We start from the raw sequence: 19,672 nt of genomic DNA on the forward strand, positions 1-19,672 counted from the left end.
AATTTATCTGGACCACATTGTATTATGTTCCTCATTTCTATTGTAGTTAAACTTGGCTATTGAGACCCATTGAATGATTTACTTTACAATCCTGTCGTCATGTGAAAACGTTCTATAAACCTACAAAATATTTTATTTTGATTATCAATTTTGGCAAGGACTCAGTCTTGAACAAATGCTGAATTATTTATATTTATTTGACCAAATCTATACATTTGTATAGTTATCAAATGTTATATTTTTATATATTGTGTACAAGTTGAGATTTTAGTTCAATTTGTAGCTTCTACGTCTCATAACGCTATATCTAACTACCACGTGAGTCATTTTTATTACCAACTAAATATATTTAGCCTTCATTTAATTTTGATCTTTTGAAATTATTTATCTATTATGCACTTACAAGCAATACATTGGGCATTTGAACTTCATAATTTGCCATAGAATACCTGTTAATTAGTGAATAATTAGATAAATATAATATCGATGTTTTATGAAATATTAATTAACCCCATCAAAAGTACTCTAAACTCTTCATTTCATTTGTAGATTTAACTTGTACATGCCAGATAATTTTGTGAGGATTTTGAGTAAGAATGTATCTTTCTTGAGATATTTTTCTAGACAGAACACGAGATGTTTATAACTTTTTCTTAAATTTCATTGATGTTGTAGATTGCCACCCATGTTCAATGGCAGGACATCCTTTGTAATATTGCAACAAAAGGACTTTCAAAGAAAAAATGGAGAATACTATTTATTTTTGACTGCTATTTGTCAATTGCAAATTCTCAAAAGTGTAGTGGGCATTTAGACCCTATGATACCGTTCCTGATATTTAATTTGCACTTCTTATTTGCTCTAGCAGGTATATTGCAGTGATTTCCAACCTTTTCATCGCATGCTTTATAATTATATTTGTAATCTCTCAGATTTAGGAGGACATTTGTCCTAGGAACTGCTGTTAACTGAGGGATCCATACTGGATTTAGTTACGTAAAAATTTTAATATATAAACAAAGAAGAGATTATTATAAAAATACCATAGCATAGTTATCAAATGAAATATGAACACATTTGGTTTAAAAGATGGCCATGACAAGGTCAAAAAAGGTACTCGCACTTTTCTTTTTCTTTAAAGTAGAAATATTTTTTTTAATCAAATTTTAAAATGGGAAAGAAAGAAAAGGACACTCACACTTTTATTTGCTCCTAGCCCCACTCATGATTACACCTGCCCTGCTCTGCAATGCGGTGGTTAAAAATTATTGATATATTGTATTAGGCGATATAAATGATATTTGAAATCCGAGTTTCCCCTTTAGGGGGCATTCTACGAAATGGAGGCCTAACTCTGTTCCTAGATATAACAGATAAATGAGGCTTTATGGTTTGAATAGCCACTGGGTATTTTATTATTATTATTCTTTAATCTTTATTTCACTGTTAGTGGTAGCAACATGGGTGAAAAGAGGCGCAAAACGGGTTTACCTATTTTTGCATTAGTGCGACATGTCATTTGTTGTTTTTCTATTGTTATTCCTAATTTTTTGTGTCAAAACTTTAATAATAATGTATATATATAATAATGTAGGTATATGTACAATTTGAGCTTAATATGATGTAAAATATACATTAAAAGTAAGTTATCTCTTACGTAATCATGTATAAATTCGGTGCTTTAACACTTATATAGGTATGTTAATACATGATATTAATAATATTCACTCTTTTCTACTGAACATCTGATTGTATCTTTTGAATAAAAACCCCTTTTACTTTGAAATACATGTTATTCAAGCATGATGGATATGACGGTGGACAGTTCTTTATTCACAGACTTATACTCTACAAAATTCTGAGGTTGTAAGTGACTGATCTTAAATAATTCTACTACGTACTTTTATACTAGCTTTTTATCTACTCTCAAACCTCGACTGAGAATGGCGAAAGGAATTTTTTTTTCTCTTTGCCAACTATTATTTATTATTTAGAAACTAATTATTATATAGATATAATTGATAATCACATCAACGACTGATTATGAAATGCCACGAACACTAAACGAAGACCTTTGATAGATTTAAATTAATAAAAAAAAATCCAATAACTTTTTTGAGTTCATAATACGTTGAGTCAGCTGCTTTAAATCATACAAGAGTCAACTTATGAAAATGAATGAAAACAGCTGAAAGTAAAGTAAACTAAATCTTTTTTATTTCAAAAAGCGAGCCGTGATCTATGAAATATCAGATGTCAACACACATTAAATTTAATGGAGCTCAGAATGGGATCAGAGTGAGACACAAGACTAAAGGTCACAACCTTAATTCGTGCTGGTCACACTACAACTGAAATTACAAAGAAGATAGATGCTTAAGTGGTACACACCTTCCTGATAGCAATTGGTCTTCCAGAACACACGGTCAAAATTACCCCATCAGTCTTGGCTAAAAATAGAAATTAATGGTAGAAGTCAAAAATGCAGCCCAAAAGTCTAGATGCTAATTCTTGTGCTTATTCTTGCTCGCCACATTTTGATATCAATTCATGTAGATAACGTCATGGAAGTGTGGATTCAAACAGGGTTGGAGTGAAATTGAACGTCTATAAGCCCTAAGTGTTTTTTCTTCAGATGATTATTCTCATAGTAACAGTCAATGTGTGAAATAATTTTTGGCGATATTGTCCATAGGTTTGTTTAAAATAATATTTTTGTAACATACATAGTATAATAAATTTATAAAAAATTCAAGAATATCATTGGGAACAACCTTAAAGACAAGCCTAAGTGTGTTAGGCCAACCAAGTTGAAGCAAAAAGAGGTCCGTAAGGCCTTTGATAAGAACCCTGCTTTAAAGTTCGACCAGCACGCAACAAAGAAGAAGTTGGATCGGCCCATCTTCCTGAAAAACCCATAAACAGGCTAGCGTTAAAGTTCTCAAGATGATTTATGCCCCTTCTTTCACAAAAACAGCAGAAACTCTGTCAGGAGCATCTGCAGTTACATCTATATGTCTTAAAACACAATCTAATCAATATTTTTCCGATTCTCTGTCTACAACAAGCAAAATGACCTAATGGTTTTATTTGTTATTACCAGCAGCAAAATTAAGACTAACACCAAAATCCCAGTGGTTAGGGACTGTATCCTGATTTGGCCAAAACATTTTGGTCTTGGCAGCGTGGACTAGAACGCCAATGAATGATCTTTTTTCTTTTATCGTGATTATCTTGCTACTTTTATCAATAAAGTTTAAAAAATAAGCTTTCAACTAAGTGATTGAAACATTTTAATTAAACTCCCTAAACCTACAAGAAAATCCGATGGAAAATGGTCTCAAGAATTTTTTCCATTCTGGAGGTTTAGTAATGATAAAAAAAATCAAGTAAGAGTAGGTTTTAATATCAATGAATCCCTTTACTATTGTCCTTAGTCTCACTTTATCTTTCTAATACGTACCTAATATCCATAGTAGGTAGTGCATATTTATGAAATTGGACACCCGTTGCTACTAATTGCTTATTTTCATGGCATTTATTATGTACATAGATAAATGAAATGCATGTTATTGGTTATGTCTATTCATTAATGTGTCTCTTTAGGTAACTGCACATGAAACTAGTTCCATGTCTGATTCCCTTGGAGAAGAAAGGGGTAATATAATATTTATCTTTTTTTCTTGGATCAGAGGTTAACTCAATTAAATTCATAATATTCTTCTCAGGGTTCACCCTTTCGGACTCATAAATTAAACTGGGTCTATAATGTACATACATATGATGGGGTAAATACTGTATTGAACTTATTTTTTTGCTACTTCTTCTCATCGTGGCAATACATATATTTATGGTAATTGTATACGTTGAGTTAACACAAAAATAAAGACAAGGAAAAAATATGTGATATAAATTTCTATACATCATATAATATAGTACATATTTCGATTAATTATAGGCTTTAAATGATTTTTGTAGGGATGTAAGATATCTAAGAATATAAATTACAGCTTAGAGCGTTCGTTTGTTTTACACAACTTAATTTGGGGCCAATATGGCCCATTTAAAACAGAGTGTATCATTATTTAATTGTGAAAATGAATTCTTCTCATTTTTAAGTCCAAATAATAATACTTTATGGAAGAATACAACTCTAATATTAATACTCGTTTTGATTCTTTGAAGAAAGCTCGATAATAGTAGTCGGTCCTGACTTATTCAGTACAGTCCAGTCTTAGGAATACTATTGTCTCAGTTGTTATTTCTTTCGTTAAGTCCAGTCTTAGAACTGATTTAAAAAAAAGTGATGTCGAGTGACGTCATCAATGACCGTACTTTATATGTTTTAGGACAAAACTGCACCAGACTGAGACTAAACTAGACAAGACTACAGTCTTTAGTTTTAAATAAGGACCGACACAACACTAATTAGGACTTTCAGTACTTGAGCTGATTAAAAAAAAAGAAATTATGTTTGAGTGACGTCATTAAGGACCGAACTTTATAACGGTTAGGAATTATACGCAGGAATGAACTGGACTGGACCATGACGGGACTGTAGTTTTCAGTCCTAAATAATAACCAACACAAACAATATATAGATAATAGTAAAGATTGCTCAATGAAGGGAGTTTGGTTCAGTTCAATAACTTCAAATGCAACGAATTGAATCGGAGTCAAAAAGTATGATGATATTTCTTTGTTGACTAAGTATATACCTATGTATATAGTAAACATATTTTATTATAATTATATTGATTTAAATGAGTTATGAATGTACTTATTTGCAATTTATGTATGCTCCTATTTAAATTTGGGGAAGGCGCATAGACTTACTTAAAGCAATAAAAAAAGGTTGACTATAATTGTAAATGAATAAATGTTTATCTCAAGTAGGCGCATATACCTATAATATTGCATGTATATATATATATTTCATGATTGAATGATATTTTTGACATTGCTGAGTTTGATGTAATAGATGTTCTCATGGTGGCATTTGTTACTTGTGACAGGGATTTTCAATTGATGGATCCCAGATCTCTTAAAGATGGACCGCAAAGAGTGATTCAAAAATAATTAATATTTGCGTAGGGTTTGATCAATCCTATATGTTGTACTTTAAATCAGTCAGTTCTTGAAAAACAGTCCAAATTTTAAAGATCCCACTACAAGGCATCAAAATAAAGAGTCTCAGTTTACCAATTTAATGGGGTTTTTTCGAAGAAGCTTCATCACTCAAGTACTATTTCAATAATTTGATTTTTTTTAAATCATTTGAACGCAAGTAGCTCCATAAATAATTAAACTAAAGTACTAAAATTGGTGTCATCTAATTTTTCTTCATTCAAGAATCATAAATTGGTCAAGTTGATTCAGATCAAGTAATTGGAACAAACTCTTGGACCGTTTATGGAAGAATTGAATGTAAGAGTTGAAATAGGATAAATTATCATTAATACCAACGGTTTTAAATGATACAACACTGCCTAATACAGTTATGAAATTTTTTCGTTAAGTGTCTATTCCTTGAACAAAGAGAAAAAATGGAAAGCTAGGCCAGATAATTCAAACCCTTTTTCAATTCACAACTCTGTATATTTGAAACATCTACTAATGCTTGAATCATAATTGTACTATAAAATCAATATTACTAACTCTAAGATTAATATTTTTCTTTCGGAAGTAAAATTCCAATTAAATTTGTCAAAGTAATATTATTTGAATAGTATGTTACTGCTATGAGAACAAACATTGTAAAGAATTGTTTTCAGCATTAATAAACGTATACTTGAATATTTATGAGTTATACTCCAACCGCGTATTCATGCATTTGTCATCAAAAACCATGAATCATTTTATTGTTTATTCATTGACATAAAAAAGGATCTTTACTTTTGGTACCTTACGGTTCTCTCTCAATAATAAAAAGTAAAGGAACTATTATCATTATTAATCCTTTAGCCATGCAAATGAGTCAAACGTATAAATAATTTGTTATTATTGAGAGTCCATCGAATCATGATTGCATACTTATGGGCTATAATTTTTGTTTAAAATAACAAAAAACTTTCTTTAATTTTTGTAAATAATGTACTCATCTGTCCACCCATTCAAGGGTGATTACATCATTATCATCATTTCCCCAGTATTGTGCATATTATATACCTAGATAAATATGTAAGTATGTACAAAAATACTTCGACACATAATTAACATTTCAAGAGGAATCACGATTTGATGGTTATTTCACAATGCCTTTTTTTTTTCTTTGTACATAATATATTGTGCGTTCTTTTTTTATTATTATTCATGAAGATGCGATAAAGTCAAGTAAAAAAAAAGGATTATTAATGTGGGAACTATGATTTGAAAAATAAAACATTTTTGCATGTATTTTTGAGTTATTGGGAAGGGATGGGGAAAAGAACAAGAGTATGATGCTATAATTGGTCATCCTCGTTCAAAAGATATGTAGGTAGGTGTGTCCGTCTTCTAAGGCCATTCACATGAAGTTATGTATTTAATTTAAATGTGTGATGGTTTTTTAGTTTGAAAAAAATATGCAATATCATAATTTATTTCCATAATAAATGAAGTAATTGACAAAACTTTTTATCTCACATGATGGGATCCATAGTGAATTCAATCCCTCAAACTACATAACTATCTCCAGCTTCAAACATAGCATCCCACCTGGCCCTGAACCTGGCATAGGCCTTGATGAGGAACACCTCACGTTTTTTGTTCCCAGAACGATCATGAGTCTACCTTGCAGGTGTTCCCGACCCATTGACAACATCGTAAACAGTTGATTTGGGTAGCTTTGTAAACTCAATAATCTCCTTGGGGGTGCGTCCGGTACGGAGGGATACAATAATAGTCACAAGGCGTTCGTATAAGGATCTTGTAATTTTTCTTCGATAATTTTTTCAGTTAAATCTGATGATTACACTTTCAGAAACCTAGATTACAGGGCTGCCAAGTAATAATAAACATGTTTTTATCATTTTGCACATCAATTAAATCCGAAAATAGCCCGTCTTATCCTCATTGGGCCGTAAACTGCATAAAGCGTTTTTTCTTCTTAAAAATACTCAGATCATGAACCACATACTTACCATTGTCGATAAGAATGTTTTTAAAAAATGCTGAAAGAGAAATCTGAATCATTTGACGGGCATTTAAAAGTCTTGATGTTTTTTTAAACTTTGTCTTTTTGAATAGGGTTTATTTTTGTTTCCATATTTTCCGAAAAAAATCCAAATTTCGTGGTCTAAACTTGTTCTAGATTTAAAATCTCCACTCTGTATATATTACTGCTGATAAAAAACAATAGGTAAGAACGAAACATAAAAAATTCCAAATTGTTCAATAATTTGTAAATATCATTGGGAATCACTGCTTCCAGCTTGGATTTGAAGATCTTACAGCTGGTTTTTTTTATATAAAGCTATAACTCAAGTCCAATCTTACACAGAGAGGAGATGGGTAAATATTGTCGTTAAATTATTTTTTTAGGAGAAGAGTTTTTATTTACAAAATAAATTTTTGGGTTTTTTTTTAACAGTAAAAATTTTCGTTTGATTTTCATTTACCTTGCAGAAATTTTCAATTTGCTGCCCCTTTTAATATTATTGTCAGAAGAATCAGAATCCCTTTGCTCCCCCTGCCAAAAAAACTACATCATGGTGGACATGACCTTTTGTTGGTAATGAATTTGTGTATGTTATCAATAGGATTGACTTGATATCTAAAGAAAGATTTCACAATAAGCATTTGACACTCAAATTTTACTAATTTAAAAAGAAATAGTGAAGCATAAATGATATAGTGCTCCATTGGGTGCCTTTTATTGGCGTCTACCTTGACTTATCCATATCATGTTTGAATAGTCTCTCCCTCAAAAGGCATGCTGGTTGCCAATTTGAGTTGAAAAATTATATTTATAATTATAATATGAGTTAAGATTACTACTTGATAACCTAGTTCCTTACTTGATGATGGAGTTAATTAGGACTAGGTGAAAAAAAATATATAATTATAACGTCTGTCAATTTACAATACATGTATTTTTTGTTAGTTCAAGGCTGAAAGACAAACCCCTATGATATATATATAGGGCAACATTTTTATGAATCGAGGTGGTAGCCATGTAATTTTCTGCTATTGATTTGTAAGTTATCATGAAGCAAAACAATGGATCTTGATGGTGCCTTAAGGTACCTTGGATTTGACCGAAGCTATCAAGCAAATGCAATATGCGACAACTCTTTCGTCATCCAGGGGATTTGAGTATATTTGAAAAAAACACACTTTTCATTAAGTTAACATGCTAAACTCACGGAAGTTACGAGAAGAAGTTGCGTACGTCATGAGAAAAATTATAGAATTACATCATGGGTGGTATCATTTAAAGTGACATCTTGTGTGGGGAAAATAGATTTCCTGCGGCCCATGAATCTAATTCAGCACGCGTTTCGCTACTTGGTTTGTAGCTTTGGATTGTACATGAGTATACTTATTTTTATGATATAAGATGCTATTTCTTTAAAAATAGGACTTAATTGATTAAATTCCATTGATTACGTGATTATGTATGTACAAATATGTAATCTGTTCATCATCAGTTTTTGTGACGACCATTCGTACATATGTTATATGAACGATAATACCTTAAAAAAGTCCAATGACAATTTTGAAGGTGGACAATAAAAAACAACATACAAATTCATTGACAACCAAAGATAATTTTTTTGACGATGGATATTAATTATTATACATAGATACGTATGTATATCTATTCATAGCTTCTTTCGAATGGACTGCATAAAACTTGTATTTTACGTGATTTTTTTATTTTTATTTTTCAATGTCAAGATCAATTCAGTATTGTTTATTAGTTATAACTCAAAAGTTATGAGTTTTTTGTCTCCTTCAAGTTACATAAAAGTTAATGGAGATATACTTATCGTTTAACATTCTTACTTTTTTTGAAAAGTATAAATTAATCAATTCTTTAAAGGAGTAGCTGCTACTTCTAAGGCTCCTTTATGGATGAGTGGGTGGTTATGGACCCATTCATATAATTGTAAGATAGTAACTTTTTTATGATTTGATAAATCAGCAGTGGTTCTGAACCTTTTTACCCCCCTAGTTACTCAATTTTAGAATCTCAATTCAACCATTCCCCTCCACATTGATCATATATATAGTGAAATCCAAATACAATACTTGACATAGAAGAAACATGGAATAAAAAATCTGAATAGCAGATGGACTGAAAATTTCCTGGCAAATTACATGGATCTATTAAAAAAAAAATACTTCATTTTCAGTTAGTATCAACCTTCAAAAACAGCCGTCAAAATTCCATGAAAATATGTTCGTCAGTTTGTAAGTTTTTGTGCTAAATGTGACGCAACTTTTGTTATTTCTAAAACAAAGGATCCAAAACAATCTTGTGTATGAGTTTATACTGTTTTTTGAAGAGAAAAAATACCGTTCAAGGTCAGTAATGGTTCGAAAAGTCTTACAGAGACTCAGCTCTTTAAAACAAATAAATAATAATATTTAAAAAAAGGCAATTTTGATTAAAAAAAAAATCTCCGTTGCCTTTGTTAAGCCCGGGACAGCCATTTGTTAGAGTCAACTTTTTTGGTATCAAGTTCATAGAAATTCAAAAAAATGAAGGATTCCCATGAAGATTTGTCTTTTTTAAAGATACCCATATTTTATTTTGTATGTTTCTTTTTAAATTCATTCCACAATGATTTTCAACCAATACGGATACTTATGATGATGACCCCTTGAAAAGCAATTTGACTTATATATAAGCTAAAAATCCACAATGATCTGTCCAAAACAGGATCTAACCAAACACAACTTGCCTCGACGTTGGGGGTTTTAAAATTACTCTAGAATATAAGTATCAAAAAATTTAGTTTTTTATACACTTCGGATATTGTCAACTTTTCATTTGAAAAAGGGCAGTTTTCTTTGCCTGGATTTGACTCTATTTTTGCTTTATATTTATTTAATTTATAGTAGATACTTGCAATCAAGACAATGCAATAGGTATTCCATTAGACTGTAAATATATTTACGGTGTAATTTTTGACTATTTTTATATGAAAAATACTAATTGATAAGTACATATATTATGGCACAGGGATATGTGAATAACTATACAAATGGTCATCAATTTTTTGACAATGTAACATACTTTTGAGTCATTTTAAATAAACCTATAATATGTAAATAACAAGATTAATTTAATATTTAGTTACATACCCATGTGGCCTACTTTCAACTTTTTTTTAGTGGTAATAATTATTATTTATCATTCATTGCTACTCTAGTTATGACTATGATAGGGTTTTTTGTAGAGAGAAAATCACATTTTTTACCAATTAAAGAAAGGGTTGGTGTGTTTGCTCTTTTTTTTTTTTGTTTATTCGTGAATAGATTGTCGTAGTTTTAACATCTCCCTACATTCTCTCCTATCTATGTTTTAAACTGCTTTAAAAATGCATAATAAAATGTCTATTTATTAATTTAAATATAATTATAATATTTTCCCTACACAATACTATTTTAAATGTAAAAGTGTCTCCTCTCTATAGGAGTAATTCATTTTGTTCTCCCGGAATTATATAAAAGGCAGCTCTTGTTTACAACGGTCTTAATTCAGAAGTACCCTTTGTCTCGTACTCTCCAAAAATCTTATTCCTAGTTATGACTTTTAATCAAAAATTATGCTTGCAAACATCGAGTCTTTTTTGTTGCTATTTAGAGCATTCTTTTGATAGTCGTACATGTTTGGATTGAGAGAGACTGGATATATAAAGTATACTATCTGTATAATTCAAGGAATCGTGCAATCCACAACATATATCATGATTAGTATTCCTTACATAGTTTATAATTATTTGTTCGTAATAGTAGTATTGCTTCAAAAATAATGTCCATAATTAGTCCTTATTTCATGTTACCCACATATCCATAACCGTTAATCATCAAAAGAACAATTAAGAGACCCATTGTGAAAATGAATCTTAGTTCTGCCATTATTGGACAATTCTTTGTTTATATGATTTAATTGCCTTTACGTTCTTTTAGGCATACCATAAACCATAATTACATATTTTATCAATGTGGGTTTGCTAATTTTATTTGAAACTGTACAGTTTTTTTAAATAAAATTTCCATCGTGCACTCTGTTTTAACAATAAAAAAATATCTGTAGTTAAAAGTCATTAGACACAAAGGGGTTTCAAGGTTAAGAGTAACACTTTTGTAAATAGTAAATCAAAACAATTTACACCTACATGAACTGGGCAGATATATGATTTTAATAGAGATATTATAATAGGGTCTTTTACTGCTAATTTTCGGAATATTCCTTCTTTCGCAAATTTATATCTTAGACATATTGTAGTTGTATATCTCTTTGTTCACTCCGTTCTCCAGGTGCTACTCTTCCATGCTTTGATTAGATTGGATTTATTGGGGGGGGGGATATTTTTAACTTACATTATTTATCTCTAGATAAAAATTGGAATTTTTTCTTCGTTTTCTGTTATTTTTTTTTTTAAATCCGAGCATTGACTTCTTAAGAAACAGAGTGGGAGGTAGTCGTTGCTGCTGACTGACCATGTTATAGAAGAAAAGGGGAGATAAAAAAGCATAGCCCTGTTATTTATGAAACAAAGATGAAACAGAAGTCTTAACTCAAGTCTTCTCCAACTCCCTCCCTCCCTCCCTCAAATGTCAGTTTTAATTTATAAAAAATATATATAAAACGATTTTAATTAAAATAATCATCCTTGATGCTTTTATTTATCACTAAAGGACTTTTAAATACATATAAATCATTCACTAACTCCTCTTCTTCATTTGCATAATATGCTCTAAATGCGCTCACATATGTGAGCATCATCTTGATTCTTTTCCTTTGTATGAAGTATTAAGTAAGTATATTTATTTATAGATACACCTATAAATAAATAGGGAAAATAAATGATTGTTTATGTAGGTACATATTTATTAGTGTTGGGGCTTCATCTGAAAATCCAATAGCGGACCGATCTGAGACTGTTATAATTTTTGTTTGACCAAACTAATTCCCTTTTTTTTTTTTTTTTAATGGTATCACGTCGCTACTTTTAAAGTATCTCGCCATCACCTTTCCTTCAAAAAGAAACAGAAGAAGGCCCGAAATCAGTTGACCCAATAGTTACCCAATTTTTTCCAAATATGGAATGTTTATCTAGAGTTGTTCACAGCTAAATAAAAGGTAATTCGAATTTAACAAGTCCACGTTCCGAACACTGTTATTAAGAACATTTTTTTAAAAAATCAACAACTAACAACAAAATTCAGTTTATTTTTTTTATGTTTACGAGCTAACGCCGTGTTCTACATTGGACTCTTATTAACAATCTGTTTTGATCAGTCTCATTTAAAATTTGGTCTATACAAATTTTATAGATGAATTGATGACGTACAAAAAATATTAACATTGTTATATAATGATGTCAACTGAAGCTAAAAGTGTTTCATATATGTAGGATTTGCGTAATTAAAGTAGGAAGAAAATCGGTCTATAACACATATTTATTCACTCGCAACATCTCATTTATCAAAGAAATGGAAAAAATTGAAGAAAACATATTATAGCTATAAGAAGTTTTGGTGTTCTAAGAAATCTTCAGCCGAGTAAAGATATATTAATAATCTTTTAAAGTTCTAAATATGCTATGTGAGTATTTTAAATCAGAAAAAGGGGGAATAAATCTTGCAGAGTGAGACTGAAAATAATAACTTAAGTCCGATTCGGAAGAAATCAACCTCGCACCGAGTATCAACACTAATACCTATAAATTTATATCCCTGGAATCCTTTTGGTTCCTTCAGTGGATAAATAATCCCGCTTACTTCTCATAAATTAGTTCAATTGCTATAATAATATATCTTCTATACGTAAATTAATTGAATTCCATTTAATTAACGTACCCTTCCTCATTTTCAAATCTTTTCTTTTTCCATCATAACGACGATGAAGAAAGTATTATTTGAAAAGGTGCAAAAAAAGAATAAATGGGGCCAGTGGCTCATGTGCATACCTTTATTCAACAATAGTAATTTCATTATATGCAATTAGTGATGCATTGGAAGTTTAATTGCATTTTAGCACGAATAATAACCATGATGATATATTCCTTCGTCTGATATCCTTTGTACCTAAGTATATATACCTTTTGCCCCTATAATTATACCTTTTTTCATCCTTTAACCCCAATATGCAATTATATATGTACTTACAATTTCTGTTTTTAATGAATAAATAATGAGTTTTTGAGTAGCTTAAAAAAACCCACACCAAATATTATCTAGGAACTATATACAAAAATATTGAGAATAATCTGGTTCAATATATATATTTCTCATGAAAAAATTAATGAGATTACCTCATTCTTGACACATTCATTTCATGATCATCACTCTGATAAAAGAAAAGTAATTTCTTAATTATGTTCTAGTCTACATATTATGCAGTGTCTCAGTATAAAAACAATCTGAAATATAAATCAAGAAAATGACTAACTCCCAATCTAAGTATTGTTGCTTATGTCATAAATATAAACGGTTTAATATTTAATGTTCTTAACACGTATATCTTAGGAACTGTTTAACCTCCGGCACGTCTCTTTAGCTGATGCGATGTGTAAGTATTTCGGATAAACCTTATAGGATTTAAAACGATAATAACGACTGAAAACATCATAAAAATGTAGAAAATCCAAACTATAAGATATGATTATATCATATGATTCTACGGTGTAATTTGATTTTTTTGACAGAAATTCCGATTCTCTCTTATTGTTTACAATTTTATATCCTCTGAGGTTTTGATTGGATAGAAATGGTCCTATTGACCATTCTTGTACATCAAACAATCCCCTATAGATAAGTATATTTTACTTCAGGGCGCTGATGTCACGTAAGATCACGTCACCTGTTATTTGCCCTCGCTATATGTTATAGTTATATTTATATATTTTATGAATAAAAGTAGAGGAATAAAAATTCTGGATTATCTTAGCATAAGTACTCTAAACAACAGCTGACGATATCTTAAGTTGAACCTTTGGGCATTTTGCGACCTACATTGGAGATTTGAAATGAATTTAAAAAAAACACACACACACAATAATACACTGAACTGAAATGTTCCTGCTACTGATATCATATGATCCTAACAATATAATCTGTCACATCCTTTTTCTATAACTTATTAGTCAATTTTGACATCCTTTATGTACCAATTGCCGGGGGTATTAAGGATATATTATAAAAATATGCAGGTCAACAAAATTGAACCTTTATTTCTTATCACGAATTTCGTAACATCTTTCTGACCGCATTTTTTCCCTGATTTCAAATTTGATTTTTTTAACAAGTAAAGTTTTCTTAATACAGGGCTTTGAACGTTTATCAATTTTTTTAGAATGTTACATAACATAGATCAAACTTTATGCAAATATTCTAATTTTGGGAAGACAAAATAACAATATACATAAAGATGATATATTAGAACCGTGATGAATGGATATTTTTTCTGGATTATCAAGATACGGCATCCAACAATGGCCCGCTGTCATGTTTTCTTTTAAAAATTCTTAATAACGATTCCGTCAGATGTCCCATCAGTCTGATACATAACTGTAAAAAGACAGAGAGGTCCGTCAACGGAAAAACATGCATTTAAATCAAAATTCCGCTTTCAGTAAATGGTTCTCCTTTAGTCTTGAAGCAAGAAATTTAGATTTTTCTTTAGACAGGCACAAGTTTCTAACAAGTCATTTAACAGTACTTGGCTGAGGAGTTTAGCCTCTAAAGTTGTACCTTTGTAAGTGTAATCTGTAACTGCAGATGGTCTGGCAGCATAAGTTGCACCTTTCGGACTTTCCATATCCTCTACGATAGAATCCAGACGGTCATCTAGAGGATTGAAATAGGGAATGATGTTTTAATGGTGTACTCTATGTGTGGATATTCAGTCAGGCAAAAACCCCCATTAAGTTCACACTACAGAAATAAAAATGATCATAATGATTTTTGGCTCCATCCATATCATGAATTAGCAATTTGCATTAAATATTTTTTTTTTGCGCAATTCCGTAAACCATTTGAACAACCGAACATAGATGATGTGACACCCATGGTTTACCTTGGTCGCCTATTTGCCAACCAAGGTATGGCTTGTATATTTTATTTATATCGAATGTAATACTTCGTCGCCAGGTTTTAGTTGTGAACAGGCTGCATACGTAACATAGTTTGTGTGGATGATTTCTAAAATGTCAAGGCATGTTGACTAACCTGAGCACGATGATACAAACTTTGAGACTCGTTTATTCATTGGTTATTTTTAAAAACTATCATTTTAGTATAAGAAGGCTCTATGAAATTTGTTGATTGACCACTATTATATGGGCAAACTTATAAAAAAAAATTAGCTTCGTCTTAAAAACTGTTCGTGCTAGAAAAAAATATAAGGATAGATTGGGAATGAGCGTTAAAAACAGCTATAAGATGCATTAAAAATTATTTTTGATGGAAATTCTATTTTGACCTGTGTTAGTATTAGATATGTAAAATAATTATATTGAAAATATAAATGTAACCCTGAGTCACCTTTGAGAAAAATCAAGTCAGGTTGCTTTTGTGTTGATGGGTCACATATTATGTAGTGTACATACGTATATAAATAAATGACATCAATTGCATTATTCATGCATATGTGGATACAACACCTGAATCATAGTATTCACCACAAAGAAAAACAACTGTTCGTACGTGTATAAACTAATTTTTAATACTACAATCAACAATACAAAATTTGCAAATTGTTTAATATGTATATATTGTATTAAAAAATTATCTTAATAATTTTTTTTTTTGTCTTTAGAAACTGTTTTTATTATTATTTTGCGTTTCCCATGGATGTGTGTGAAGCACCGTGGTTATTCTTTCTTTTAAATGTTGGTATCTACTTACTTAATAAGCCTAAGAAGTAAACAGGTGGTGGTGTAGTGGTGATTATGATGATGATGGTAGAAGACGGGGGAGAGGGTTCTGTGCGAGCACTCGCTAAGCACTGTCTAATGATGATCATATGTAGTAAGTCATCATAATAGTAGTAGTAGAGTTTAGTTGCGTTCTTGTGCCCGGTATGTTTTGTGGTCGTGTCTGTGAATATTATTTTGTTAGTGGTTTACAAAATCAAAAATATTAGGTTTTCTCATTTACTTATTATATATGTCATATAATATTTTACTATATGCTTAAAATGCCACAACCTCTCATATCCTTTGAGTATGTTGTCAAAAACGTCGACACCGAATATCCTAAGCTTGTTGGCTATTATTCAAATGGATCTCGATATTTTTATCAAGGATATAATCATCATTCAAACAATGTAAATTATATTAATAGCAATAGTAATCCTAAAATCCAACACCTACTCCCGAATCCTGGCTATCAGCTATTAGAACAACGGTAAGGAAGACTCTTCTCATATTTTCTAATTCAATAAACAAATATGGCATCTGTGCTTAGGTTTATGTACAATTAAAAGGGTTAAACCATGTAGTTTCTGTGAGATTTTTGATTTATAAACTCTCATAGGATTAATAAATCGGAAAATGTGTCAAATCCGACATGGTTTTTGATAATAAAGTTCGATCAATTAGTACATCCATAGCGAATTAAATGCATTTTATGTACTTTGAGTAAATTACTAACGATTTACGTTGTCAGAGTGAATCTTTCTTCTCCTAGAAATGTTATAATATTTAAATAAATTATATTCGAAGCATAATATATCATTAATAGTAAATCCCTCTTGACCTTTGATGAATGTAGTAGCTCTCAGAGGTTACTTCTGTACATCTGCAGTGCATTGTACATAAATGACAACCCCATTTTATTTATTGTCAAAATGCATTTAGAGGATGATTAATTCATACCGGCCACTCCATCAAAATGCAACACCTTTTTAAATGACGTGCATTTGTCCTATTTGTTGTATTTCGATATTTAACCGTGATAATTTATTGTAAGCAATTGTCTAAAGAAACTGCTAACAAAAAATAAGCAAACTCAACCTAGAAATAAGAGTATTATAACCAAAAACATGAAGCAACGCAGAGTTGCAATTCTGGAGCTATCCGCCTTTGGAAAATCAACATCTGAGATCTCTAAAGTACTGGGCTGAAACCACTCTAATGGATGACAGCAAAAGACACACCAAATGTTTCCACAAAGTCTAGATCAAGGCTAAAAAGGCCAAAATAATTTATTTATGCAGATTAAAGGCAGCAATGAAGGAAGAAGAGGCAAGGTGACCGTCAATGGCATTGCTTGTGAATTTAACAGCAGCTTAACAACTATGCACTACTTGCTGAAGCATGACTTAAACCTTAATGACTGCAAGAGAACTCCTCGTCAGGATTTGAAGCCTTTGGATCGAGTTAAGTGTGTTACTCGGTGCAAAATCCTCCTCAATAATATTGAAAAGGAAGACTCTTGGCCTCCCCACAGCCTCGACTGCCCCCTACCCATGGACATGGGTATTTTTGAGCGTCGGGGGGAGGGGGAGTTTTCGGGAATCCGATACACAACAAAGGACCAACTGAAGGCCGCCATCACCTCTGATTAAGCCAACCTAGAGCCGAGTTTTGTAAATAATTGTTGCGCAAAGTTTAGCAACAAGCTGCAACCGGTCATTAAGGCAAAAGACGGCTATATTGATTGAGAATATAAATAAAGTAACCCTGATTGTATTTATGATTAAATTTTCGAGATTTGATGATAGTTTTTGAAATATAACAATTTTTGTAATTTTCAAAGAGTGTTGGATTTTTAAACGGAGGAACCTCTATACATTTTTGTAAACACATTTGACTTTATTAATTTATATTTATACAACATTTGATTATTTTACTTATTTGTTGCATTGTTTTCTCCCCTTCTGTGTATTTTTATAATCAAGCAATCTTTTCTATTGTTCTTATGTATATATATATTGTGTACAAGTTGCAATTTTGTATCAGTTTTCAACTCAAAAAAATATGAGCAATAATTTCATGTTGAGAGTAAAGAGTTAAATAAGTAATTGAGTTTTTTTTTAAATACAAAATACTAATTAATTAGTGGCACACTGTTAAGTTCAAATACCTACAGTTATATTTCTTATAAATAATTAATATATTGAGTAATTTTAATGGATCAAAATGAAACAATATCATCCATTAATAGTTGTTAATATAAAAATACTTAACATTATTTTCAATAAAACGACCAAATTGTAACGCGTACAATCTGTTTTTACAAGCTACAGCTTCTACACAACCTATACATGTACAAAGTACATTTACATATGATTATGTAATAGACTGAAGTATGTACTTAATACAAACAGTACATTTGTATCAAAATACCTACTTACTTCGACTTCATTAATATGCAGATTTTTTTTTTGAATAAGGAATCACAGAATGAGTTGAATAATATCAAAATATTACCCAGACAATCATAATACTTTTTGAAGTAGCAATCTGAAAAGTGATTTTTTTAAATGTTCCTTTGATTGGTGAGATGGGGTTGTACTGATTCAGTATAAGTAATATTATAGTTGTACAATTACTCAATCTCACCTACAGATTGTCTTTAAAGTCTTTATGCAGAATGTATATTTCCTTCTTTAGGAACAACCGGACCTACATACATTGAGTACAAGCGAATATCTTCTCCCTAGTGTGTTGTTCATTTACCTACGTCGTTCCATTTTATTGTCCAAAGCTGTTATCCTTACTCTTTAATCCTTGAAGAGAAAACATCTAAGAATTACGCAGTCACTAGTGCGTAAAAGACTCAAAGTAACACTCAGGATTTGTTAGGGATTTATAAGTGTAAGTAGGAGAATAATGAAGGATCGACATTCAAGTAATTGCTGTTTATGTCACTGTTAGAAACGGAGTATCAACTTCTAACTTTTTGCAGCTAATCGAATAAAACGTCATGTCAGCTTAACTCCTCTCTTTAAAAATATTAGTCAAATAGTCAGGGTTATCTTATTAAAGTTCAGTTTCTTTTATTATATATTCTACATCTCTATTTATGTACCACATATATACATTGAATCATAATTGATACTTCCCCTTCCATTTTCTAAATATCATCCCCATTCTTCAAAAGCTGCATCCCGCTTCGTTTTCATTCCAAATAAAGTATGGATTGAAAGAAAATACATTCATAATACTTTTACTTTTCCCAAAAAATAATACTAAATATTATTCACGATTCACTTTACATAATACATACATAACATAACACACAGAGTACGTATGTAATGCTAAAGAAGATGTGGTGGAGTTCTTTTTTATGATTACGATTATATTTATTGTTATCGTTTCTAGTCCTCATATATTTTTTAAAGGCTAGTGGTCCATTATCTACTTTGAGTACATATTATTCTCATAACCCAAATCACACCGCCCAAATGTGAGTTTTAGAAACAAAACTGATTTTCATTCGTTCTTCCCTTAATATCACCAACACCTTTCTACCATGTTCATAAAATGTAAGTTTTCCCCTAAATTAA

General features: G+C 30.7%; 1 protein-coding gene across 10 annotated transcripts in view; it reads left to right on the forward strand.

Annotated features, from left to right (window-relative positions):
- Nucleotides 1–19,672, forward strand: part of LOC121124185 (uncharacterized) — a 385,250-nt gene that overhangs the window by 159,594 nt on the left and 205,984 nt on the right. The window contains exon 1 of one of the 10 annotated variants that reach the window (XM_040719314.2): nt 16,186–16,566. The exons of the other annotated variants lie outside the window; for them this stretch is intronic. Coding sequence (XP_040575248.1) covers nt 16,349–16,566 — 218 coding nt within the window. The 5' untranslated portion in view covers nt 16,186–16,348. Of the gene's footprint in view, nt 1–16,185; nt 16,567–19,672 lie in introns of those variants that run through there. 10 annotated transcript variants of the gene reach the window in all.

This window comes from Lepeophtheirus salmonis, chromosome 9 (genome assembly GCF_016086655.4).
Source record: "Lepeophtheirus salmonis chromosome 9, UVic_Lsal_1.4, whole genome shotgun sequence".
NCBI classification, from domain to species: domain Eukaryota; kingdom Metazoa; phylum Arthropoda; class Copepoda; order Siphonostomatoida; family Caligidae; genus Lepeophtheirus; species Lepeophtheirus salmonis.